At 44.3% G+C, this 26,093-nt stretch overlaps 2 protein-coding genes across 2 annotated transcripts in view; both read left to right on the top strand.

Annotated features, from left to right (window-relative positions):
* The window catches only part of RBM44 (RNA binding motif protein 44), a 30,846-nt gene extending 13,885 nt beyond the window's left edge, over window positions 1–16,961 (top strand). Inside the window, exons 6-14 of the mRNA XM_066626762.1 lie at window positions 245–341; window positions 1,242–1,329; window positions 1,587–1,712; window positions 11,451–11,557; window positions 11,638–11,711; window positions 12,549–13,023; window positions 14,270–14,415; window positions 14,854–15,013; window positions 16,546–16,961. Coding sequence (XP_066482859.1) covers window positions 245–341; window positions 1,242–1,329; window positions 1,587–1,712; window positions 11,451–11,557; window positions 11,638–11,711; window positions 12,549–13,023; window positions 14,270–14,415; window positions 14,854–15,013 — 1,273 coding nt within the window. The 3' untranslated portion in view covers window positions 16,546–16,961. The remainder of the gene's footprint in view (window positions 1–244; window positions 342–1,241; window positions 1,330–1,586; window positions 1,713–11,450; window positions 11,558–11,637; window positions 11,712–12,548; window positions 13,024–14,269; window positions 14,416–14,853; window positions 15,014–16,545) is intronic.
* Window positions 16,962–23,532: 6,571 nt separating this feature from the next.
* Window positions 23,533–26,093, top strand: part of RAMP1 (receptor activity modifying protein 1) — a 47,499-nt gene continuing 44,938 nt past the window's right edge. The window contains exon 1 of the mRNA XM_066636981.1: window positions 23,533–23,756. Coding sequence (XP_066493078.1) covers window positions 23,705–23,756 — 52 coding nt within the window. The 5' untranslated portion in view covers window positions 23,533–23,704. The remainder of the gene's footprint in view (window positions 23,757–26,093) is intronic.

Here is a 26,093-nt window from a genome sequence, read left to right as displayed (position 1 = left end):
TTTCAGAAACAGTGCTGGATCCAACAGTGCTTCTAGACTACATACCTGATTCTTCAAGTGGATGCATGCCATCCTAAAATGTTTTACAGTTAACATAACAATGGTAAAATTAGTTCTTCTCATATACCAAAAACAGGAAAAGCTGTTTCATAAAAATTACTTGAGATGCGCTTGGCACACTTAAAGAATTGCTACATACACGGCTAAAACATTTTGTTAAAATATTAGTGTCTTGTATTTTTAGTTCTACTCTTGAGACAAGAAGGACTGTGATGCAAGGGTCACTGCCACAAGATATACAAGCACCTTCACAAGATGCAGGCACATCTTCACTCCCTGTTGTAAGTCTTCTAAATACTTGCTTCATGAACTTCTGAGCTGTTTTGTGATCTTTCCAGAAAGTTTGTTTTGAAGACAGAATATGTTCTACAGTACATCTTAAATGATCTCCACCAATAAATGCTGCATGTGTGTTAGTTCTAGATTGGGATTTAATATGTTTGATATTATGATTGTTTGTCTAAGACTTGACATAAGAGTTTGTTTTTGTTTTTAAAAGAGAAATGCATGGGGTGAGGGTGATGAGGTGAAAAATCACTCTGATTTATCTATTTCAGTGGTTTTCAAACTGGTGGATCGCAACCCACCAGTTTGTGTAATGCTTCCCCATCCCTTTAAGGGGTGGGGGAAGAGGAGAGGCAGAGAAGCGATGCCCAGGATTGCGTCCCTGGGGGAGGCGCTTGTACTTACTTGAACTCATTGAGGGCTGCTGGAGGCTGTAGGAGGAGTGGGGAGCACAGCACAGCCCTCCGCAGGGCTCCCTGAAGCTTGGAATCTTGAAATGGAGTGATTGCAAAGCACTTCGTGTTTGCTGGACTCCCTACACCTCCAGCAGCCCTCTCTGAGTTCAAGTAAGTGCAAGCGCCTCCCCTTTGCCCCCCTTAGGGACATGATCCTGGGGGTCAGTTCCTTGCCCTTGCCCCTCCCCCGCAAAGACTGAGGGAGTAAAGCTCTCTCAGAGTTTGAGAACCACAGATCTATTTCAAAAAGCTGAATTCCTAGACTGACTTCAGGGCTCCTATGGCAGTACCTTCTGAAGGAAAATCAAGGTTATGGCGCAGATGGTAGTCCTCTGAATTTCAATTTTAGAAAACGTTTAATAGTTTGATCTGTTTATGAAGAAGGTGGGGCTGCTGGGAAATAAAATTTGCAAAAAAACACCTGAATATAGGTTTTTATAGGTTATCCAAAGGATGAGTGGTGATGAAAACAGTGCCCCTCAACCAAGCCCTTCCAGCAAGGAGGAGAAAAATGCTCTTGTAGAAAACAGTAAGTTAAATATATGTCCAAAAATGCTAATGAAGAATATAGCATAATTTCTTGTACTATAACTGTGAAGTATTCAGTATGACAAAGTAGTTAAAGCTATTTATTCACAATTTTAACTTTTTAATAAAATGTGTAATCGACAGGATGGGATATGTGTAGCAAATTAATACATTTTAAAATGGCACTCCATCTCTTCTCAGTTAAAAATAATTTTTCCTCTATCAGACAAGGAATTAATATTTAAAACTATATTTAAGGTTCTTTGAGCATTCAAGAAGTCAATGAAGATTGGTTTGATGCAAAAGAGAACCTGACAGGAGTTGAATCTTCAATTACACTTACAGGGAATGAACGAAAAAAAGATCAGTTATTTGGTACAGCAGGTAAGTTTGTATTGCTTTGAGAATAGTACAACTGCTATTGTACAAATGGCATATAATGACTTTTATGATAGGTGTTTCCCCTCCCCCTTTTCTTAATAACTTGGTTGGTGGTACAGGTCCTTTGTGGTCTCATTCATTCATGCATAGTAGTTTTTTGCATGCACAGAGCTGATCTTGGAAGCCTTTAGAACTGCTGTGAGTGTTCGGCCCTTGCATCAGGTGGGAGATCCTGTGCACACCATGTACCTTGAAAGTGGGAAGAGCATCTTTTCATCACCACTGCTTTAGCAACATTGCAAAAGGATTGCTTCTGGTTTGTCTACACACACACACACACAACTCCTGCCTACTGTGTCCTGTAGGGGCCCATATCTTGCAATTTTTGTGTTTATAATAAGTGATTCATATAGTGGGTCAGAAAGAACCATCAGGTTTGCCGGAAACCTGCACTGTGAGAGTTGGTGCTTGCCACCTCCACTCATAGTGAGGTCCATCAGTCTCAAGCTTCATCTATGGTTTTTTCACCACTATCATTGCTGTCTTCTTTGAAGTGATTGACCATGGAGATACAGAAAGAGACAGATTCATTTTTATCTCTGCATATTTTAACCAGAAAGTCTGAGATATGACCAGCTGAAACCTAGGCGTAAGTCTTCTGAATTGAAGCTGCCTAAACAGGCTTGATCCTAGAAAAGGTGAATTCATACTTCAGGTGAATACAAGAAGTATGAACTCCTGGTTCAGATTTAAGATGGCAGAACTAATTAAAAGCGTTCCATCTTGAGCAGAATTTCTTCTGCCTTTTCCGTTCACCTATCTGTCTTAAAAACATCAAGGCAGAAATCAAAATTTAAAGAAAGCCTTTGGATTTGGACTTCTCTAACAGGCCTCATTCTCTGGAAGATCAATTTCAATCCAGACTTCACCTTCTACCTGTATTGTGTACACCGGTGATGTTGGTCTTGGCTCCCCATGTGGACTGCAGGTTTTAGCAACAGTACTCCATACTCAGTGCCTTTCATGGTACCTTTGGGACTGAGTTCTTGTCTTGGGTACCTGGTTTTCAATTCATGGTTTAAAAGCCTTGAGAACAAGCAGATGGCCTCCATACTGAGCCTTTTTCAATATGGACAGCTTGAGTTTTCGGGTGAAATAACTCATGAGGGAGAAGTTTTTAGGGAGTTTTTTGGGGGAAACATCTCATGTTACCAATGTCTTGGACTTTGATAGTCTTATAATCTCCATGCCTAATTCCTTTCATATGGAAAATTTCAATAACACCTTGACTCAGCTTTATCTTTGGTACCTAGCTTTCCGTTCATAGGCAGTTTGTACAAATAGTCTCCACGCTGAGCTTCTTCAATATGGACCTTGGTGTCTGTATTTCATGTTACAATCACTCCAATATTGAACATCAAACTATAGTTTCTATGTCTAGTTTTTTGGGATAGTTTCAAGACCATGGGACCTGGATTTGTCTGACTTGTTACTGGGCAATACTTTTGCTGCCTAAGTCTTACTTGAATGAATGCTTCAACACCTTGGTACCTAGTTCAAGACTCTGTAAAATTCCTTTCTATTTCCTTTCTTTGCAATCTGGGCTTTGATACCAATCTGTCATCTTTGTGCCTAGCATTCATAAGTATCTATGCTTCACTTTGAGTTTGAAGCCTCAAGTTCCCTGGTGGAGGTGGGGGCATTCCTCACCAATGGGATTGTCCCTCGCTGCTGCTGGAGGCAGGGTGGAGCGCCACAAACACAGGGATCCAGTCCCCAGACTGCCCCTGCCTCACTTGAGTCTGGTCATCTCTTTTGGAGCTCCTCCTCAGCGATCTCAAAGTGAAAGGAAAATGGTTCTCTTCAGCTTGTAGAAACTGTAGAATTGCTGCTTCATTTCAGTACAGGTGGAGCTTCATTATTCGCGAAGGTTCCCACGTGAATACCAAATTTTGCGTGAAACCAAGTTCTGTGAAGTTTGGGTCCACCGAGCTCTGAACGTAACCGGAGCCTTGCTTCGGTCACGCCTGGAGCTGTTCTGTGGCCCATGGAGGCAGCGCGCAGCCTCCATGAGCCTCAAAATGACCTCTGGAGGTCCTAGAAGGGTACTTCCAGTTTTCGGGTGAAAACCAGAGGTGCCTCTTTAGGCTCCTCCAGAGGCCATTGCAAGGCTCTTGGAGGAGCAAAGCTCCAGTCACCCCCAGAGGGCTTGGGTGGGGCCAAGTCTAGCTCCACACAGGTCTTGGGGACCCTCGTTGAGCCAGATAATAAAAATTTCACTAAGAGCCTCCACCTGTACTTTTATTTATCTCAATCTTGCACAGTCCTGAGGTATTATCTATGTAACGATGTCCCAATTTGGCATGTCATGCGCTGCCTCCGACGCATTCTCGGCATCACCTGGCAGGACAAAGTTCCTAACAACACAGTCCTGGAACGTGCTGGAATCCCTAGCATGTATGCATTGCTGAAACAGAGACGCCTGTGTTAGCTCGGTCATGTCGTGAGAATGGATGATGGCCGGATCCCAAAGGATCTCCTCTATGGAGAACTCGTGCAAGGAAAGCGCCCTACAGGTAGACCACAGCTGCGATACAAGGACATCTGCAAGAGGGATCTGAAGGCCTTAGGGATGGACCTCAACAAGTGGGAAACCCTGGCCTCTGAGCAGTCCGCTTGGAGGCAGGCTGTGCAGCATGGCCTTTCCCAGTTTGAAGAGACACTTTGCCAGCAGTCTGAGGCAAAGAGGCAAAGCAGGAAGGCCCATAGCCAGGGAGACAGACCAGGGACAGACTGCACTTGCTCCCGGTGTGGAAGGGATTGTCACTCCCAGATTGGCCTTTTCAGCCACACTAGACGCTGTTCCAGAACGACCTTTCAGAGCGCGATACCATAGTCTTTCGAGACTGAAGGTTGCCAATACATTGGAACCCTGCTCTTCTATGATTTGTGAAATTTGTGGCTCTGTTGCATTGGTCTTTGAATATTGAGTAATTGCCATAGATGATTGCCTCATAGCAACAGAATCCAAGCAACATCAGTTGCCAAGATGTAGACAGTGATCCAGTGCATCTAACATCTCTGGGCCTGTATGTTAACCACAAGTAGTCTTAGCTGGAACACTCTTGGCACATTTAGTTTATAGGACTCATCAATTATCTGAAGGGCTGTCATGTGGAAGAAGGAACAAATTTGTTCTCCTGCCTTTGAGAGTGGAACTAGATCAAATGGGTACAAACTGCAGGAGAAGATTCCAGTTGGAATATCAGGAAGAAAGTCTTGATGGTAAGAACAGTTCAACAGTGGAACAAATTGCTGAGGGAGGTGGTGAATTTTTCTTCACTGGAGATCTTCAGACAGAGGCTTGACAATCACCTGCTGGAGATACTTTAGGAGTATTTCCTGTTATAGGCAGGGGGTTGGACTAGATGACCTTGTGAATTCCCTCCATGATTCTATGCCCCTTGTTGCATTCTACTTACTGTCAGGTTGTATCCCTGTACCACGGCCTGTATATTGGATCTCTCTCATCTTGGATCTTCAAAACTTGTGTGCAGACTACCTTTTGAATGCAGTGACTTCTGGACCTCATGGCATCCACCTAAAGCAGTGGTCACCAAAATCACAACCACTGTGTAACAAAAACGCTGTCCCTGTTTGGACAGCAGCTTACCATTCCACTGGTAATGGTACCATTCCGCTGTCTTTCTCCTCCTTCGGGGGACAGGGACGCTCTTGGCAGTTGTGTCTGTTGCCTAGCATCCCAGAAGGCTGCGCAACAGGACATCTAGGCAGACACGACTGCCAGAATGTCCCTGTCCCCTGAACGAGGAGAAAGACATGGGGCAACCCGGTGGAACTGTAAGGTCTGCTCACAGGGTGAACAGGTTAATACAAATCCTGAATCCAGCCTCCAATCCAGGGTTTGAAAGGCCCTGACCTAGAACAGTCATTCCCAGAATTTTTAGCACCAGGACCCACTTTTTAAAATGACGCTCTATTGGGACCCACCTAGCTTTACAAGACTTAAAAAAGGAAAGTTTCATGTTACCAGCTGCTCAAGCCCTTATTTTTATCCCTTTTTACTATGGTGGGGGAACCACCTTCTGGAGCAGTTGTTGAACTCCTCATTCATCAGATCAAGACCATTCTCATGGCCTTGCATTCCCCTTCACCTGGCCTTCCACAACAGCCAAGGCATGTTTGCCTACTCACCAGTTAACACACATGTTTACTGTTTCACATAGGGCTCAATAGTTGGAACAATTTCATGTTTCATAGGGCTCAGTACATTTTCCTTGTCAGCTGGGGGGGGGGCTTTCTTCTTGAGTGTTTTTTGGGGCCTGCATGCATTGGATTGGGATCATCTGGTGGCATTGCATTCCTCCCAGCCTGCCCTTCAAAGTGGACCAGGGCACATTTGCCAGCTTGCAACTAAATGTACACAGTGACTTAGTTTCACTTTCCATAGGGCTCAATACATTTTCCTTGTCAGCTATCTGCTTGTCAGTTTCACAATCCCCCAGCAATCAGATCATGACCATTGGTGGGTCCTAACCCACAGTTGGAAATCTCTGACCTAAATAACTTTCATTTGAAATTTTTAAGAAGATGGTGCTTATCTTTATTTCCTAGCTAAACCAAAGCTGTAATTTGAGTCAGTTATTACATCACAGCTTCTGAATCCGATGGCATGGCAGATTAGTTGATACCAAAACTGGGGGGTGAGGCTAAAAAATACCATAACTCCTTCATAAGAGCCTTCAACTTGTATGAATTGTATTGCCAATAGGAAAAATTTCTGCACCTGTGTAGCCTTTAATGGCATCCAGCTGCAGAATGCTGCTCTTCAAAAACTGCAACTTTCACCTCATCTTCATCTCCAGTCTTATCTAATACTTTCTTGTGAATTCATTTTGCTTCCATATCTGCCTTTTGTTCAACAATGGAATGGCTCCTTTGGAAAGGAAGGTCAATGAACTGCATATCTGACTTTCTAACCATCAATTACGTTTAACTCAGGTTTAATTTAATTGCCTTTTTACCTTAATCAAGACTTAATCCTATCTGTGTTCTTTTCAAAACTCAACTTCATATTTCTTCAGGTTAAGAATAGTTTTTGTATTATTTATCAGCTGCTAGCAACCTCAGAATGGCAAAAGATGCTTCTACCTGGTGCCTGGACCACTGGGTAAGACTACCTACTTGGCTTATCAACCAGCAAGCATCTTTTGAACCAACATTCTATCAGAACAGTTTCATTTTTGGCTGCCAGCCGGAAGTGGTCTGCTTTGCAGACAAGCAATGTTATGTGTCCTTAGCAAGTAGTACACCCTGGATGCAAGGTTAAAAGTTGATGACCTCATTTGAGTTGATGGCCTCTCAACCTGCAGAGCATCTTTGCCTGATTCTATGTGCACTTGCCTTCAAGTACAGAGAAAGCTAGCTCATCTCTACTACATGTTTCTGAATAGAGACCATGAAGGATGGGCACAAGTTGCTTACCTGTAGTTAATATTCTTTGAGTGGTCATCTCTGGGACACATGACACAATTGTCCTCTCTGCAGGTTTCACCCAAAACTATTGGACCTCTCTTCAGATGTCATAATTTAAACTGGGGTAGTGGTGGTCCTCAAAGGATGTGAGGGATTGGGCATTCTTCCTATCCTTGAGGCACACATTGAGCAGTTTCTATGACTCAAGGGGAGGGACAGAATTTTCATTAAAGCTCTGGAAACTTTCAAGATTGGCAGTTTGGCAAAATTCCACTCTATGTTTCTGCACAAAGGTCCATCAAAGGACTATAGTTAACAATAAGATTGTCAGCCAGTCCTTTTGATCTTAATACCGAACATTCTAAAATTACTTTGCCTACTAACAAAGCATCTTTATAAATAGGCCTATTACCACATTGCAACATTGGCAGGTTTGCTGTTGGCACCAGACACTGTCACTCCTGAGAGATTCATTGTGTAGTCTACAACACCAAAAATGTTTACAAAATTCATGTTCATAGTTGCAGCATTCATTTGGTAGCACAAGCTAATGGTTTCCCATATCTGTACAATTGTCTCATAGTGGTAGAATCCGAACAACTCCCAGGCTGCATTTTAGGCCTTCTAATGTGTATATAAACAACCAGAATCTCCGTTGGAGCTAATACAATGCATCCAGTTAATAGAGGACGTGTTGGATTCCATTCACTGTATTCTGTTATCAAGGGGTCAAGCCATTACTTCTCTTGGACTTTCAGAAGTCACCTACACAGTCAGACAATCAAATTTTAACCACTTCTGACCATGTGACATCTACCATAGCTGTCATGGTTCCTATTCACTTTCATATCTCATCTTCTGCCAGTAAAAAATGCTAGTTATTTCAGACATGATCCAATGTTCTCTACACTCATGAATTCTGCCCAATGACCAGGATGTGCCCTTCCATCCCAAGTCATCTTCAGAAACAATAACCACTAGTGCTTCAGCTGTGAGGTTGAGGGAGTCATTGCAGCTCTCTCAAAATCCACATAACTCTGTGCAGTTCCCATGAGAAGGAAAATTGGGAAACAATGAAGGAAATCAGTGTGGCTGCACAGAGAGTTTTCTGAAGATTTGAGAATCAAGAAGAGTTTCTTGCTTCTCATGAAATGGGACAGATAACCAGGGAATAATAAGTTTAGCCTGTACCTTCAGGGGCAGTGTCAGGAATGCTAAAGCACAAACTGAGCTGAGACTTGAAAAAGGTATCTGAAACAACAAGAAAGGGTGTTTTGGTTATATCCAAAATAAAAGAAATGTCAAGGAAGTGATAGGTCTGTTCTTGGGGAAGATTGCAAAATGGTAACAAATGATAGTCAAAAGGCAGAACTGCATCCAACCTAACTGCACTTCCAAACTGCAAAAAAAAGCGCAAAAAAACCCCCACTACTTCCTGTTTTGTGATGAAAACTGGAAGTGGGGGTGGGTTTTTTGGCTCTTTACTGCAGTTTGGAGGTATGGAGAGGCCTGCTAAGGGGGTTGCAAGTTCTCCGAACCCTCTGGACAGACATAGCAACCCATAGGTAAGTTGAAAAAAGCCCTTTCATCCCTGACAGCATCACAGTTGTGGTGATTGCATCACCACTGTTGCCCCACCCTTTAAGGGGGCAGCAACAGAGATTCCCTGGCTGGGGCGTCGCAGTTTCCTAGTTTGAGAACCTCTGTCCTAGGGGATTGAAGATGAGCAAATGTCTCTATCTCTAAAACGGGAAAGGAGGATCTAGAAAAATACAGATTAGTTAGCTCAATGTTTCTTGTACTGTGGGTCAGGACCCACTAGGTGGGTTGTGAGCCAAATTCAGGTGAGTTCCCATTCATTTCAATATTTTATTTTTAACGTATTAGACTAGTATGTGACTGCATTTCAGGAGATGTTACAGATCTGTACTTTTAACATGCTACTATGTATATGCTTTTAATAGTGATAGTCACTCCTGGGTAAGTGTGGGTAGGATTGCAGTCTAGGATTGTGAAATTTTCCTGCTTGATAATGTTACTTCTGGTCATGACATCATTCCAGTGGGTCCTGAACAGATTTTCATTCTAAAAAGTGGGTCCCCATGTGAAATGTATGAGAACCACTGAGTTAGCTTAATGTGAATACCCTAGAACAGGGGTGTCCAAACATTTGGCAGGAGGGCCACGTCATCTCTCAAAAGAATTATTTTACATTTAAAATTTGAATAAATTTACATAAATGAATTTATTAGATATGGAACTTATAAGACTGAATGAAGGTCTTGCAGTAGCTCAAGGTCTTATAAAAGGCCTTGCACAAAGCAAGGCCAGCCTTTCCTTCACTGCCACTGCTACATCACAGATGTGAAACAGCAAGTAATGGAGGGAGCCATTGTCCCACAGCTCAGGTGAGAAGTTGAACAGTCATCCTCATGCTAAGAGCAGTTGTGTCGGGCCAGCATGGGCTCCAGCAATTCTCTGGATGGCCAGAAGCTCATTGGAGACTGTGGGCTTCCCGAGGGCCGGATTGGGAGCCCCCAAGGGCTGCAAGTGGCCCCCGGGCCAGGGTTTGGGCCCTCCTGCTCTAGAACAGTGAATACCCTAGAACAGTGGTTCTCAAATTTTTTGCACCAAGACCCACTTCTCCACAGAATGACAGTCTGTCCTGGACCCACCGGAAGTGATGTCATAATCAGAAGTGACATCATCAAGCAGGAAGTATTTTTCTGAGAATTCAGCAAGCACTGAAATTGCACAATTTTCCCTAGATAGGCGGGCTATAAATAATGAAATATTAAATTAAAGTAAAACAAATAAGGGGAGATGACATGGGGAAACGAGCCTGTTCACCAAGTAAATTCTCTCTGTAACCTGCCTGCAATAACCTCACACCCCAAAATATCAGTAAGATTTTCAGCCCTACCTACTGCCCAGTTCTTATATTTAAACCAGTTCAGTGTGATTTGGCACAAAATCAGTTTTAAATCCAACGTTTTTTAGAGATTGGAAGCTTTGAGATTCAGAGCTTCCTTCTTAATACCTTTGAAACCCCAGAGTGATAAGGAGAGGAAATGAGGCTCTGTAGGGGAAGGGAGAGAGGAGTCTAGAAAAGACAGAAACCCTTTCTATAAACCAGTGGTTCCCAAACCACCGGAACCCACTTTATTAAAATGGCAAACTATTAAGACTCATCTAGTTTTAAAAGACTAAAAAAGAAAAAGAAAAATCACCAGCTGAAGCCTCTGTTTTTATCCTTTTTATGGTTGAGGGGAGGCTGTCCTCTGCAGTATTTGTGTTTTTTTTTAATTAATGCAAAGTTTATTATAAGCACAGGTCAGTAACATTTCCCCAAATGCAATCACATACTATGGTAGCATCAAGTCTAATATATTAAAAATAAAATATTGAAATGAATGGGGGCCCACCTGAAATTGGCTCATGACCCACCTGGTGGGTCCCAACCCACAGTTTGAGAAACACTGAGTTAATACATTCATTAGCATGAGGGAGGGACTTCCTTCTCAGATGCTTTTGGGGGCTGTGTTTATCAGGACCATTCTGGTGGTGGTGGATTCCTCTCAACCTTCCCTTTGCAATGGACCAATGCATGGTCATCTACTCATGAGTAAACATGTGGTGTGGCTCAGTTTCACTTTCCATAGGGCTCCATGCATTTTCCCTTTTTGTTATCAGTTTGTCAGTTTCAGTTTTGCAACCCACCAACAAACTTGTCAGTCTATGATTTTTATGTTGTGTAAGCAATTTACTGCATAATCAGTAATTTGCAATTTACTGTTGTGTAAGCAATTTACTGCTAATCAGTTCTTTATTTACTAGTTTAGTTCCCAACACTACAACCACACAGTTGCCATTTAAAACATACATGTAAGTCATTTAAGAGGACTCACTTCTATGAGAGCAAAATCTAATGTGTGTGAAGATTTATTTTGTTTTAGTAGATTTGAATTAACTAAGACACAAAAGCTTGTGCTTGGATTGTAAAATTATAAAAAGTTTCCTTTAACCCTAACATTCTGTGAAACTGATACCAGGGTCTTGTCAGGAAAATGTAATTTTGTAATGGATGTTTTTCAGGTGTGTGAAAAACTCATCCACAACTCAAACTTTGTCTAAGTTTTACTAAGTATTGGTATTAAACCAGTATTTCTGTAGATGTCATCACTTTGTTTTTAAAAACAGTAAAGTGTACGCATTTAAGCACTTGGTTTTATTCCACCCTTCCAGAAACACAGATAGCAAAAGAGACAAAAAAGGAGTCAAAGACGACAAAAAAGGAATCTAACAACTTCTATTGTGTTCATGTTGCTGGTTTAAGTCCTACAGTATCAGAGGTGAGCCCACATTATTTAAATATAATCATTTTTTTCTGTTTATAACTTCTTTGTGTTATAGTCAAAATATTTTGTTTCAGGTTGACCTATGGTTACGGTTTCAAAAGTATCATGTTTCTAAGGTTTCCATTTGTGAGTATTCTAGCAATTACAGGTATGTGAATAATATTATAAATTTTTACTTACGATTATCTGGCAGAAGTTCATTTACGGAAATACTTTTACTGTGCGCTAATGATCTGTAGGCTCCTAGGGCATAATCCAACCCCATCCAATCTCAGCCAATCTCACCCTCTTCTCTGGTGGTACTGGATTTAGCTTGGACTAATAACGCAAGCTATCACTATACAGTATGCTTCTGAAGGCACGTGTGTTCTTCCAGTATGTCAACACAGCCACACTGCTGTTTGACAGACTGTGCCTGTTAAGAAGACTTGTCTCTATGGCCATGACTACAAGTAGAATTACTACATATAGGAGGCAGATACAGACCTCCCATTGCAAGTATTGACTGTGCAGTTTGCTGTATGGTGATGCAACAGGCTCTGTTGAACTGTGTGTGTATAGGAAGCTGGATCATGCTCCAAATGTTTTGACAGGACTTAGTAGTTCTTGGTGGAAGAACCATGCAGGGCACATAATATTTTCTATATTTAGATGATTGAAGCCCAAATCCTAACCCAATTTCCAGCACTGGCATAGCTGTGCTAATGGGACATGTGCTGTATCCTGCAATTGGCGAGCACTCATTAAGGTCTCTTCAAAGTAAGGGAATGTTTGTTTCCTTACCTAGGAGCTTTATTACCCTTATCTCGGTGCTGGAAAGGGGGTTCTGATTGTGCCCTCAGATGCCTTTTATAAACTGAATACTGTTTGATTTTTCTTTGTAAACTGCTTTGTGAACTTTTTGTTGAAAAGCAGTATATAAATACTTTTGATGTTAATAATTAATAATAATACTTTTAATTTTGGCACATCTTTTAAATTTTAGATATGCAACTCTTGGTTTTAAAGCAGCTAGTGATGCAAAGCTAGCAGTGAAAGAAATGAATGAGCAAGAAATAAAAGGAAAAGCAGTGAAGGTTCAACTGGTGAAGTCTATAAGAGAAATTACAGTCTCAAACAATCACAGTTTTGTGAAACAAGATAATGAAAGTCAAAGACCATATTATAGTCCTGAAAAGAATATTGAAAATACGAATTGTAATGGAATTTTGAAAGTATCTCCTGTCTCAGTTACTTCTAAATCACACGCTAGTGATTCCATCTCCCCTTCAAAAGGGCTAGATCCCTCCAGAGACTCCTTAAAGTCACTTCATCCTGTTTCAGCTCTTCCAAATATTACCAGACTTGCACCAGCCTCTTCAGAATCCCTTTGTTCTTTAGCCTCTTCAAAAAACCCTAGCCCTGATTTTAAATCTTCTAAAACTTCATCAAGAAATGCACACCTTGAAACTGATCAAGAGGTAACATTACTTTCTTACTTATGAGATTGCATGTTAAAGTGCTGTTTAAAACTTTGTGGACACATCTTTGAGGTCCAGTACAGAAGTAATACTTTTGACTGATTAGCCGTACCGATTAGCCATACCGAAATGATTGGGTGTGAACTGTGAGACTTCCTGTGTTCCTTCCCTCTACTTCTTCCCTTTAGGAACACAGATATTTCTACTTACCCCTCCCCCAAGTGGTTTTAACCAAGGGTTAACTTTGGCACCAGCATTAATAGCATTTAGGGCTCACCAGAATTCCTGCATGACCCACCAACCTATGGGTCAAAGGTGCCTTCATATCCTGGATTTTTTTTTTAAAGGTTTAATTCTTAATGTTGATTATTGTTGGTACCAGCAATGAATTGATGATGAGTAACATCATTAGACCTGTTGGGGAAGCTTTGCACTCTAGAATGGATGGAGTTGAGGGGAGGTGTTCTCTCCGAAGTACTTGACCCTGGCTAAACCATTGGGGAGATCTGTCTTGGAAAAGCCCAAAAGGATGGAAGCTCTTAGGGGCTCAGATGTCCTTGTAAGGAGTTTCAAAATGCATGCAAGGTTCTGTGTGAGCATGAGCTCCTCTTCCTGTGTCTGGAAGGTTCTGCACATCTAGCAATGATGACTGCACAGAATTTTCTTTACAGTCAAATGAGATGTGCACATGAACTGTTGGGTGTGTGTGTTTTGTTTTTTGCATTTTGTATATATAGCCCAGGGCCTGTGCAAAATGGACTGAAACAACAGAGGAAACAGAAGGGCTTGGGTGGTTAACTTGGACCATGGCTTCTAGCCTAATCACATACCTTTCCATACACTGTAATAATGTAATAATAAAGCTTGCGTCTACTCCCCACTACAAGCTTGAGCAATTTTGTATATCCCAGTGCCTTCCAATAGATGTTTTTGTTTTAAATCTCATGCAGTAGGGCTAGGAAATGTGATAGGTTCTAAATGCTAAAGCTTGCGTCTACTCCCCACTACAAGCTTGAGCAATTTTGTATATCCCAGTGCCTTGCCTTATTTGTTAAATAAATAAATAAATGTTCAAAAGTAAGTATTAGTGAACACATGTAGTTTGATCCTTAATGGTGCACTGTGCTATTTGTTTCAACTTCAGCTTTTCATATAGCAGGGATAGCTGAGTGACTATATTATTGAAGTATAATGCAATTGGAACTCTTCTTTGTCCTATTGAGTAACTTGTATAATGTGTACCTAGGATATTGCAGAAAACCTCATGCCACCGATCTCAATACAATCTTCTCCACATCTGTCCAGTACCTTTAGACCTCCAAATGCATTAAACTTGAAAAGCTTCCGCAAAGTGGTGAAAAAGTTGGAAGGGCTACATCCAGAGACTAGTAGGTAAGTTTAGTGTCCACAGGTAAAGTCAGTTACAATGTTTTTATCAAGCTTCTCCAGGAGGCTCTTATTTCTCTTATAAGAACATAAGAACAGCCCCACTGTTCAGGCCATAGGCCCATCAGTTTCCTGTATCTCACAGTGGCCCACCAAATGCCCCAGGGAGCACACCAGATAACAAGAGACCTCATCCTGGTGCCCTCCCTTGCATCTGGCCTTTTGACATAGCCCATTTCTAAAATCAGGAGGTTGCGCATACACATCATGGCTTGTACCCTGTAATGGATTTTTCCTCCAGAAACTTGTCCAAGCCCCTTTTAAAGGCGTCCAGGCCAGATGCCGTCACCACATCCTGTGGCAAGGAGTTCCACAGACCAACCACATGCTGAGTAAAGAAATATTTTCTCTTGTCTGTTCTAACTCTTCCAATATTTTCTTTAGAGACAACATTTTGGATGCTTTGCTAGACATAAAGGAAAATAAGGGTTCATTGAGTGGCGTACCAATTAGTGATATTGTGCAAATGGCATCATCACTTCTGAATAAGAAATATGCATCCAAATCAGAAGAAAAGTCAGTTACTCATCTAAGAAATAAATAGGTGAGTATCTAAAACACCTTAAAACTACACTGCTTAACTGGCAAATAGCTTTCTGAACATTGGTAATGACTCTTATTTTTTACTAAATGCATCACAATTAAATGTACTTATTTGAAGCATATCCCATTGGTTTTAACAGTTTGAAGAATGGGATGTAAGACTACAATTTTGTGTAAATGCAGCTGATTTTATGGGTAGTTTTTACTCATGAGATAGCTTTCTATGTCGATGGATTGGGGAAAAGCTACATATTACTGAAATATGAAGTGAGCACTTGGACACAGCCTCAGCAAACCCAGTCACTACTTTACCTGTGGCATTAGGGGAGGGACTCCTGTTGCAAGTGAAAAATATCTCTCTGTTGGTAGATAAACTAGGACAAGATCTTGGCGAAGGAAGGAGCCTGTGTTCTCTAGTTATGTGCTGTGCAAAAGCCTAGTCAGAGGGAAAGAGAGGAGAGGCCTCTCTCCCTCAGCAGGACTGAGTATGTGCTCCATTTGTCTGTGTGCATGCAGGCTGTTTTGTCTTCCCATCATCCTGGGTGTGATTTGAGTGCTGTGGCACGCAGCTCTCCTGTACATGGGCTAGCACAATTTTGTCTCTGCTTATGCTGCTGTGCTGCTTCAGATAGCAAATCAGCAGGAAGGCTTCTTCTAGGATCTGTGAGTAAGTTTAATGTTTTGTGTTCTTCCTCTTCCCTTAATCATGATGCCAGGCAATCCTAATCTCTCCCTGCTTCCATTCCAAATGTTCATATTGGAGGGGAAGAAACACAAAAGTAAACAAGTGGGTAACCACACATTAGAGTAGCAAGATTTTTCTTGTGGATAGGATCTGTGAAATTCTCTGTGGTGGTGTAGGAGAATTAGGGTCTGTGCCACAAAATTTTCCATACACAAAACCGGTAGTGAATTCCGGATTTTGCACGAACTTTGATTTGAATGCAGTTTACCCTTCCTCTCCTCAGTGATAGGATAATAAGTATGAACTATTTCTGCTTTAGGCTGATAAGCCCTTAATAGGAATGTACAAGTTGGACTTGAAGAGAGTCTTAGTAGCCCCTTACAAATTCTGTTTTGGATGTGGAACTCTTCCATTACTATTGCTGAGCAGTGCTTCTGTTCATGGCTTTATGTGAGTAATGTGAATAATTTGCTGTAGCTTTTGTCCATGTGTATAAAGCTCATTTCTCGTTATCCCCCAGAAATTCCCTTCTAGCATAGGTAAAGCTTACATGAGTTTCTGGAGTAACTTACATGAGTAACTTGTAGTAACTTATTCTTAGTAGAGTTACTCTTGAGTAACTTCTTGAGTAACTTACATGTTCTTCTTACATGAGTAACTCTCATGAGTTACATGAGTTTCATGGTGTTATAACCTAGGTGAGTTTGTATGGAAATATTATTTTAGGATATTTTAAAATTGATATCTTTAAATTTTGCAAGTGGCTGAATAAAGTGAACTATTTTTTGGTGCCCCCAATCATGTCTCCACAGTCGCGTGGATTTGACAGATGTTTTTGTATTCCACAGTAATTTTCATGTGTGCATGCACACGACTGGCAAGTGTGAATGAAGAGACACCATCTTTGCAAGTCTAAAAAAAGAAAACACTTTCAATTGCAGAAGTGCTGAAAACCACAAGTCTTCAAGAGCATGTGAATTTTGAAGAGGAACAGAATATTACTTTAGCAGACTGTGCCTTGGTTGAAGGATTCCTGTTTTTGCAGATTTTGCATTCATGATATCTGTTACTGAGAACATGTAAGGTTACAAGAAGCTAACTTTCTACTTATGAATTCTGCAACTACACAAACTTGCATCAGTTATTTTGTTACCCCTATTTTGTGTTTGTCGGCTACTGTAATGTGGAACAACCTTAGGAAACTTTTCAGTGTAGCATGGTTGAAGTTTGTAATTTCAGTTTCAGTAAACTGTTGTTGGTTGTACTCTACCTGCATTCACCTTCTTGCCAAAAATGTTCATATTCATTTGAAGTGGAGAAGAATGTGTCTCTGTGTAAAGTGGTGTGGATATGGGGATGGTATATTCATGACACAAGCACAAACTTTACACTGCACTTAAACACGTGTTTGGCCTCTCTCTTTGATAACTATAGTAGGGTTGGCAGCTTTCACTCTTAGCTCCCACTACCATTTATTAATTGTGCACCCCATTGCTTCTGCTATTTACATTTTAAAAGATTTTCTGTAGTAATCAGGTGAGCGTGGCCCACTGTGTAATGCTAAGAGAGGAAGAAAGAACTGTGACCTAAGCACTCAGCCTTTTCCCCTCATCTAGGGTGAGGAATAGGCAAAAACAGGCACTTAATCTTAAAAAACAAATTGAAAATGGAAGCTAACATGGCTGCCTGGACCCTCAGCTTTGCCTCAGTTGTGCTTCAATACAGCTTCTTTTGTTTGCATTGACATCAGAAAATGCTAGAACAAAACATAATTGGTTCAGACTAACCAAGCTCCTTTTATGGGATTTGGGATCTTATCCTTTCATTGACTGATCCAAAATTTGGGAAAGCTGGGGTGAGTCCCTTGAACTGCCTCTTGCTAGTGCTCATGTGTATCTTGACCAATAGATGTGAGCAATCCAGAGTGCCAGGCCTAGGGCCAGCCTTCCTAGAGTGCTTAGCATATATCTCAGAGAGCTGAGACGTCCTCCCCATGCAGCCATGCCAAAAACATTCACTGTGTCCAGCGGGGTGTGTGTGTAAAGATTGGGAGGCTTCAGCAGTGAAGGGATTTAAATTCCCTTACACCTTTGTAAGCCTCCCTCTCTGGAACAGGTTTCCTTGGATCCATGCTGGCAATTGTATTAGCACAAGTTCAAGGAGAGAAATGGAATGGGGGGTGGGGGCTGCAGGACTGGAGAACAGAAGCTGACCCACACCATTGCCACTGGATCAACTCCTATCCTGCAACCTCCTTGCTCTGTTCACTCCCTCTCTGCCCAGTTTTGTCCTGCCCCCATCCTGCTCACTTCTCTCAGTGATTTACCTGGATCAGCAGGCAGTGGGAGAGCCAACAATGCAGCAGAAAGGTGCTGGCCTTCCTGCCAGTGTCCCAGCCGTGTGCTACTGAGCAATTTCTAAGAGAGCTAAGTAGCAAGCTGCCAGGACACCAGCACCTTTCCATCTCTGTTATCAGCTCTCCAGCCAACCACTGCAGCAGTAAGTCTGCAGGCCAGAACAGGGGTGAACAGAGGACTTTACAGCGCTTTTGCAGCAGTTTGCACTAGCAGAACAGCCCATATAATAATGTGACTCTCAACACCACCACCAACTGCTCGGAGTTGTAAAGTGATGCATTGGCAGAAGCAGCACTGCTGAAAGGGCAGCGCTGAGAGAGCCCTCTTATGTGGAAGCTACCCTTTTAGCACTACTGAGGTGTCACTACTAAAAGGGCATGATTGGGCTCTTTGAGCAGTGCCACTTCTCCCGCTGAGGGGCTGGGAGGGAGAGAGGGAATGAGGCCTCAAATGGTGAGGAACAGTATGGAGGAAGAGGCAGATTAAGGGGTGGGAAAAGGAGAAACTGCTGAGGTGCTGGTAGAGACCATTTACGGTATCACTCAGACTGCCCTATTAGTAGTACGACTTCTGCTGAGGTGTCACTTTGGAGAGCACCTCTCAGCTTGCACATTTTATCTTCTGTCATTTGCAGCTAAGGAGTTCCTAAATGAGAAAAAAGTGCTTATTACTGGCCATTACCTGCTTAGTGATGTCCGTTCCCACTTAATGACATCACTTCTGGCCCTTAGCAGGTGCTGTGAATACTATTTGGGCAACTGTATGAAATGAGTTTGATACCCCTGGGCTAGAGGTTTCTTAAACACACACTAATGCCTTTCACTTTGCTTTTCTGAAAGTTCAGAAGCAAAAGCAAGGCAGATATACATGCGTATAAATCACTGATGATCCTGGTTCTTTTGTAGCAATGGACCAAGCCTGTCAATTACCCCCCCCCCAAGTTGAATATTGCTGACCCCACATGGGGCCTTCTCAGGCCTCTAGAAGATGTTAAAGCATTACTTCCAGTTTTTGCCCCAAAATCAGAAGTGCACTTTAAAGGCCCTCCAGGGGGTCTTTAAAGCACACTTCTTATTTTGGGGAGAAAACCAGGAGTGATGTTTTAAGGCCCTTTGAAAGCCAGGGTGGACTCCCTGGCCCTCAAAAGGCCTTCTAAGGGCCTTAAATGTCACTCCCAGCTTTCACTTGGAAACCAGAAGTGTGCTTTAAAGGCCACTTCGGAGGCCTCGGCCCAGGGCAATTGTGCATGGCCTCCCCAGCCCTCGAAAGGCCTCTGGGCTGGGTGAGAAAGGAAGTGGTTCCCTGGGCCATTTGCTTTCCTTGACTCTCCCATCCCCTAGGAACCCCAATGGTATAAGTGTGACTATAATATGATTAACAGCCCAATCCTATTCACACATTCCTGGGAGTAAGCCCCATTGACTCTAATGGGACTTACTTCTGAGTAGACATGCATAGGATTGGGCTCCAAACCCTTTCTGACAGGGCTCTTTGCAGTCCCAACCACCTAGCAGTTGAAAGCTTTAGCAATTGGTTAAATTTTAAGTCTTTTGATACAGAACAACAGTTTAATTTTTGTTGGGGAGTGATGAGGAAAACTTTGCCAACTTCTTGAACCTTGTTTTTCCCCTACTCCAGTGGTATTCATACTGGGGTGTCATGACGTTCCAGCCTGAAGGCCCTGGCCTCAGCCCCCTTAAGGGGCAGGGGGAAGGCAGCGCTGTGATCCCCAGATTGTGTCACTCAGGGGGGCTGCAGGGACTGGGATGTATTCACCAGTCCCTGAAGCAGCCTTCCTAGGGTGCAGGGAGCTCTGCATGAGCGTCTGCAGTGCTCCCCAGCCTTCCAAAAGTGAAAGTGGAGTGATTGCGTTCTGCTTCCGCAAAACTGGAAATGGAGCAGGATCATTCAACTTTCACTTTTGGAAGGCTGGGGAGCCCTGGAGATGCTCACGCAGTGCTCCCTGCACCCCAGGAAGGCTGCTGCTGGGACTGGTGAGTATATCCCAGTCCCTGCAGCCCCCCTGAGCAATATGATCCTGGGGATCGTGTTGCTGCCTTCTCCCCGCCACTGCTGCCTCCCTCCCCTCCCCTGCAAGGACTTACTACAGTTTTCAAACTCCTGAAGAGTTTGAAAACCACAGCCCTACTCTAAAACCTAAGAGGGTGGGGTGGGGTGGGGTTACAACACTGGGTACAATAGTATCCAATGATATTATTGCCAACTGCTTTACCTATGCGTTTGTGTGGCTCGGTATCGAGAGAAAGAGTGTCGGAGATTGTTGAGCCAAGGTACACAAAGTCATGGACAAGCTCCAGTTCATGCGCAGAGATTGTAATGCAGGGAGGTGAGTCCACATCCTGAACCATGACCTGTGTTTTCTTCAGGCTGATCGTCAGTCCAAAATCTTGGCAGGCCTTGCTAAAACGATCCATGAGCTGCTGGAGATCTTTGGCAGAGTGGGTAGTGACAGCTGCATCGTCGGCAAAGAGGAAGTCACGCAGACATTTCAGTTGGACTTTGGACTTTGCTCTCAGTCTGGAGAGGTTGAAGAGCTTTCCGTCTGATCTGGTCCAGAGATAGATGCCTTCTGTTGCGGTTCCAAAGGCATGCTTCAGCAGAACAGCGAAGAAAATCCCAAGGTTGGTGCAAGAACACAGCCCTGCTTCACGCCGCTTCGGATGTCAAAGGGGTCTGAGGTGGAGCCATTGAAGACAACAGTGCCCTTCATGTCCTTGTGGAAGGATCTGATGATGCTGAGGAGTCTGGGTGGACATCCGATCTTGGGAAGAATCTTGAAGAGGCTATCCCTGCTGACCAGGTCGAAGGCCTTCGTGAGATCTATGAAGGCTATAAAGAGTGGCTGTCGTCGTTCCCTGCATTTCTCCTGCAGTTGTCTAAGAGAGAGTCTGGTCCAACAAGAAGCTGACGGAACATACCAAGATCCAGGTCTACAGAGCTTGCGTCCTGAGTACACTTCTGTACTGCAGCGAGTCATGGACTCTTCGCTCACAACAGGAGAGGAAACTGAACGCCACCTGGCAGGACAAAGTTCCAAACAACACAGTCCTGGAACGTGCTGGAATCCCTAGCATGTATGCACAGCTGAAACAGAGACGCCTGTGTTGGCTTGGTCATGTCGTGAGAATGGATGATGGCCGGATCCCAAAGGATCTCCTCTATGGAGAACTCGTGCAAGGAAAGCGCCCTACAGGTAGACCACAGCTGCAATACAAGGACATCTGCAAGAGGAATCTGAAGGCCTTAGGAGTGGACCTGAACAGGTGGGAAACCCTGGTCTCTGAGCGGCCCGCTTGGAGGCAGGCTGTGCAGCATGGCCTTTCCCAGTTTGAAGAGACACTTTGCCAACAGTCTGAGGCTAAGAGGCAAAGAAGGAAGGCCCATAGCCAGGGAGACAGACCAGGGACAGACTGCACTTGCTCCTGGTGTGGAAGGGATTGTCACTCCCGAATTGGCCTTTTCAGCCACACTAGACGCTGTTCCAGAACCACCTCTCAGAGCACGATACCATAGTCTTTCGAGACTGAAGGTTGCCAACAACATGTATTGCCAACTAAGACTTGCATCTGTAATACTGTACTCTCAGAAGCTCACTGTGGGACAGAGTACAGAAGAACTTGGATGAGAGATCAAGACTCAAGTTGTGTTATAAATAGGTTCTTATGGAGTTGGCTAAGAGTGTCTGCTAATCCTGCATTTTTAAAAGTGATCCTTATGCACTGTTGTTGACTGTTGAATGCAGTTCTCCATACAATACAACAGATGGCAGCATAATAAACCATTTTGCTAGTTAAGTGGAAAAATGGATTAACCTTGGATTTCAGTGACTGGAACAACAAGAATCAATGTAATAGTGTGGACCTATATTCTACATCTCTGAACTACTATTTTATTTCACACGTTGCCATCCAGGACGGCCGGACTCTCCGCCGTCATGTGAACCAGATGCACCGCCGCCTGGCTGACTCAGCACCCGCCACACCGATTCCAGTCCCTGGTAACCAGCATCACGTCTTGCCACAGACCGGAGAGGCCATCGTTCCTGATGTGTTACCGCAGGACTTATCTGAGCCACCTGATGTCAGTGCACCTATGGGGAATCCCTCTGCCATAGCTGTGCCAACCTCAGAGCAGACTAAGGAACCAGAGGTCCCAATACGAAAGCCTTGCCGCACCTTGCGAATGCGGGTACAGCCCTGCCAATCTGAGGACTATGTTTATTAACCTTGAACTGTACTTTGGTGGGGAGGGGTGTTATGTATGAAAGTTATGCAGGATTGAAATGCTACATAACTGATTGGCTCAGACTTATTGCTGGCCAATGGGGAGGGAATCGAAATCCTGCCATCCGATTGGCCCTCTAATGTTTCAACTGCACCAATCATGGGAAGTCTGGGTGGAGCTAAAGGGTATAAAAGCCAGGGGTGTTTGCCTTGTGTCAGATTCATTGTCAGGTTCTGTTCTGAAGATGGAATAAACATATTGAGCTATCATAGTGGAAATGGAAAAGGTGCAAAAGAGAGCGACTATACTTAGGCACCTAAGGAGGCGTTTGGGCCTCTTCAGCCTAGAAAAGAGGCGCCCGAGGGGGGACATGATTGAGACATACAAAATTGTGCCAGGGATGGACAGAGTGGATAGGTAGATGCTCTTTACTCTCTCACATAACACCAGAGCCAGGGGACATCCACTAAAATTGAGTATTGGGAGAGTTAGAACAGACTAAAGAAAATATTTCTTTACTCAGCGTGTGGTTGGTCTGTGGAACTCCTTGCCATAGGATGTGGTGATGGCATCTGGCCTGGACGCCTTTAAAGGGATTGGACAAGTTTCTGGAGGAAAAATCCATGATGGGTTACAAGTCATGATGTGCATGTGCAACGTTTTGATTTTAGAAATGGGCTATGTCAGAATGCCAGATGCAAGGGAGGGCACCAGGATGAGGTCTCTTGTTATCTGGTGTGCTCCCTGGGGCATTTGGTGGGCCGCTGTGAGATACAGGAAGCTGGACTAGATGGGCCTATGGCCTGATCCAGTGGGGCTGTTCCTATGTTCTTATCTCTATGCCTTCCTTTATTCACATGGACCCACTATATAACAGCCCTGACAGCCCAGTCCTAGCCACACTTTCCTGGGAGTAAGCACCATTGATTGTAATGGGACTTACTTCTGAGTAGACAGGCACAGGACTGGGCTGTGAGTTCGCCCACATGCAGCTCTAATGCGGGGATCAACGTGACTTCACTCTTGGCAGGGCGATGCACTTTGATGGAGCGGCTTCTCTTGGAGCAGGACTCCTGCCCAGAGCGACCCCTCCGGCTGCGTCCCCAGGCTTCTCCTCCCCCTGGGTGCTTCCCCCGGGACTGCCTGGCGCGGGCCTCGGAGAGCGGCAGGAGAATCAGTGCGTCCCTCCAATCAGCGCCGGGGCTCCCACGTGCCTCCTGGAGCCGGGGATGCGACTCTCCAGAACGCGCTGCTGCTGCTGCCGCCTGCGGGCGCTTGAGAGAGGCAGAAGCGGGGGCTTCGTGACGCGCCGGCTTTGCGCCCTCCCGCGGCTCCTCAGCGCAGCCTTCGCGGCACGCTGGACCACTGCTGGGGCTTCACATCAAGTCCCCGCGCCGCCCCAGGCATGGCTTTGGGGGTGAGCGTCCTGCTGAGGCGTTTCTGGTGGTTCCTGCTGGGTGAGTGTCGCTGCTGCTGCTCTGTGCCAGTGCGGGGGTTTCCCTGTTAAGGAGGCAGGGACTCGGCGAAGCTGAACAAGACCTTTGCCTTTTTTTCTGGCGTCAGTTAGTATCTGGCTACTGTTGATAAGGTTCAGCGAGGGGCGGTGGGTGGGGAGGAAGGTGAGGCAGAGCCTCCCCACAGGAGTCCTTCGAGAAAGGGGGAGGCAAGTGAGGCACAGCTTCCCCACCGGAGTTGTTAGAGATGTGGAGAGGCAGAACCTCCTCACCGGAGTCCTTTGAGAAGGGGGCAGGCAGGTGAGGCAGAGCCTCCCCACCGGAGTCCTTTGAGAAGGGGGCAGGCAGGTGAGGCAGAGCCTCCCCACCGGAGTCCTTTGAGAAGGGGGCAGGCAGGTGAGGCAGAGCCTCCCCACCGGAGTCCTTTGAGAAGGGGGCAGGCAGGTGAGGCAGAGCCTCCCCACCGGAGTCCTTTGAGAAGGGGGCAGGCAGGTGAGGCAGAGCCTCCCCACCGGAGTCCTTCGAGAAGGGGGCAGGCAGATGAGGCAGAGCCTCCCCACCAGAGTCCTTCAGAGTCCTTCGAGAAGGGGGGAAGCAGGTGAGGCAGAGCCTCCCCACCGGAGTCCTTTGAGAAAGGGGGAGGCAGGTGAGGCAGAGCCTCCCCACCGGAGTCCTTCAGAAAGCGTGGCTGCTGTGTGAAGCATGCAAGCACTTTGTGAGTCACTTTGTGAGTGCTTGCATGCCTCACATGGTGGTGGCATTTTTCAAAGGACTACAGTGGGGAGGCTCTGCCTCACCTGCCTCCCTACCCACTGCACATCCCTGATAAGGTCATCCTCATCCCTGGGCTGAGGTCCCCACCCTGCCTGCGTCATTCCATCAAGAAAAATGCCAAGCAAGGAAATGCGATTTCTCATCAGAGACATGTCTGATTTATATTGGGGCGCGAAGGGAGTGGGGATGTTAGATCTTACTTCCCGTAAATACCAGCATCTTTCTGCTTGGAAAGGACTCTATACAGTCCTTTTTTTGTTTTTCCTAAACCCGGTTTGATTACTGCAAATGTGAATTTTTATCCCACTTCCATGTGTGTGAGAGAGACCGGCTTTACTGGTGAACCAACTGGTGACCCAGTGTGGCTGTTAGACTGGTTCTCTTAACCCATGCAGTCAATGAGAGTTCAGCCATTGAGGGCCCAATCCTGGCCAACTTTCCAGCACTGATGCATCCACAATACAGCGTTGAGGTAAGGGAACTAATGTTCCCTTAGCTTGAGGAGGCCTCCTTGACTGCTGCCCCATTCCAGAGTACAGCATGTGCTCCATTGGACAGGGGGCTGCAGCCAATCTCTGACCTATGTACCAATTGAATGCACATGTTTCCAGACATGCTTGGTACATTCAAATATTGGATATTAGCAGCCTAAACTTAAGGAGTTGGAAGGGTTTTTGTTCTGGAATCTGTTCTCAGTGCAGGATATCTGGCTCATGCAGAGCAATGAGAAGCATTGTATGTATATAATACACTTCCTTAGCCAAAGTGCCCCCAGGAATAGGGGACAATGAAGTCATGGATGGAAAGTGTGGCATCCCTGCAACCTTCAGCCCAATCAGCTATTTCTCTAACTTCCAGCTGATCTACAGAAAAATTGTGTGTGCGCGTGTGTGCGCGCGCGTGTGCACGTGCCATGTACTTTCAAGAGACTCACTGAAGCCCTGTAGATCAGAAACATAACTGGCATTTTTATGTCATACTAAATCATTTTTCCTTTACCATTTTGTTTCCCAGCGCACACTTTGCCCAACCATATCACTACTCCACCTCTCCCCCTTTCTTTTCTTTTTTTCAATTGTTTAAAATTGGATTACTTTTTACTTTCACCAACTATTTGGGGAAATGTAGTCCAGCAGAAGTCTAACAGGCATGGCCACTTAAAAAAGACCATTTTTTTAATGGACCATTAAAAAAGAAACTGTGCTCTGATTCTGATGATGTGCTCCTGTCACTCAGCATGGTCTCCCATAATGTGACTTGTGTGTGTTGCAGAAATTATTGCAAATGTGTTGCTCAGAGCAGGCTAGAACATGTGTGTCCTGGTAAACTGTAGTAACCTTCAGTTTCACAAATTGCTATTCTAATTGTGATGTACCAAGTTAGTTTGCCTATGCTAAATATTCTGAGATGCTAAGCAGCTCAGTCATTGCTATGGAAGACTGAAGTCAATTGAGCCCATTAAAGTATGTGGCTTCCAATGTAAAGGTAAACCAAATTATTTACATGGGGCAACGGGCTCCTTACCCTCTGCTCATTATTCATATTGCTATAATTTGAGGCAAATAT

Source organism: Tiliqua scincoides, chromosome 1 (genome assembly GCF_035046505.1).
Source record: "Tiliqua scincoides isolate rTilSci1 chromosome 1, rTilSci1.hap2, whole genome shotgun sequence".
Classification (NCBI taxonomy): Eukaryota; Metazoa; Chordata; class Lepidosauria; order Squamata; family Scincidae; genus Tiliqua; species Tiliqua scincoides.
The sequence above is the reverse complement of the archived record's forward strand: the minus strand, read 5'-3'. Positions and strand labels throughout refer to the sequence as shown.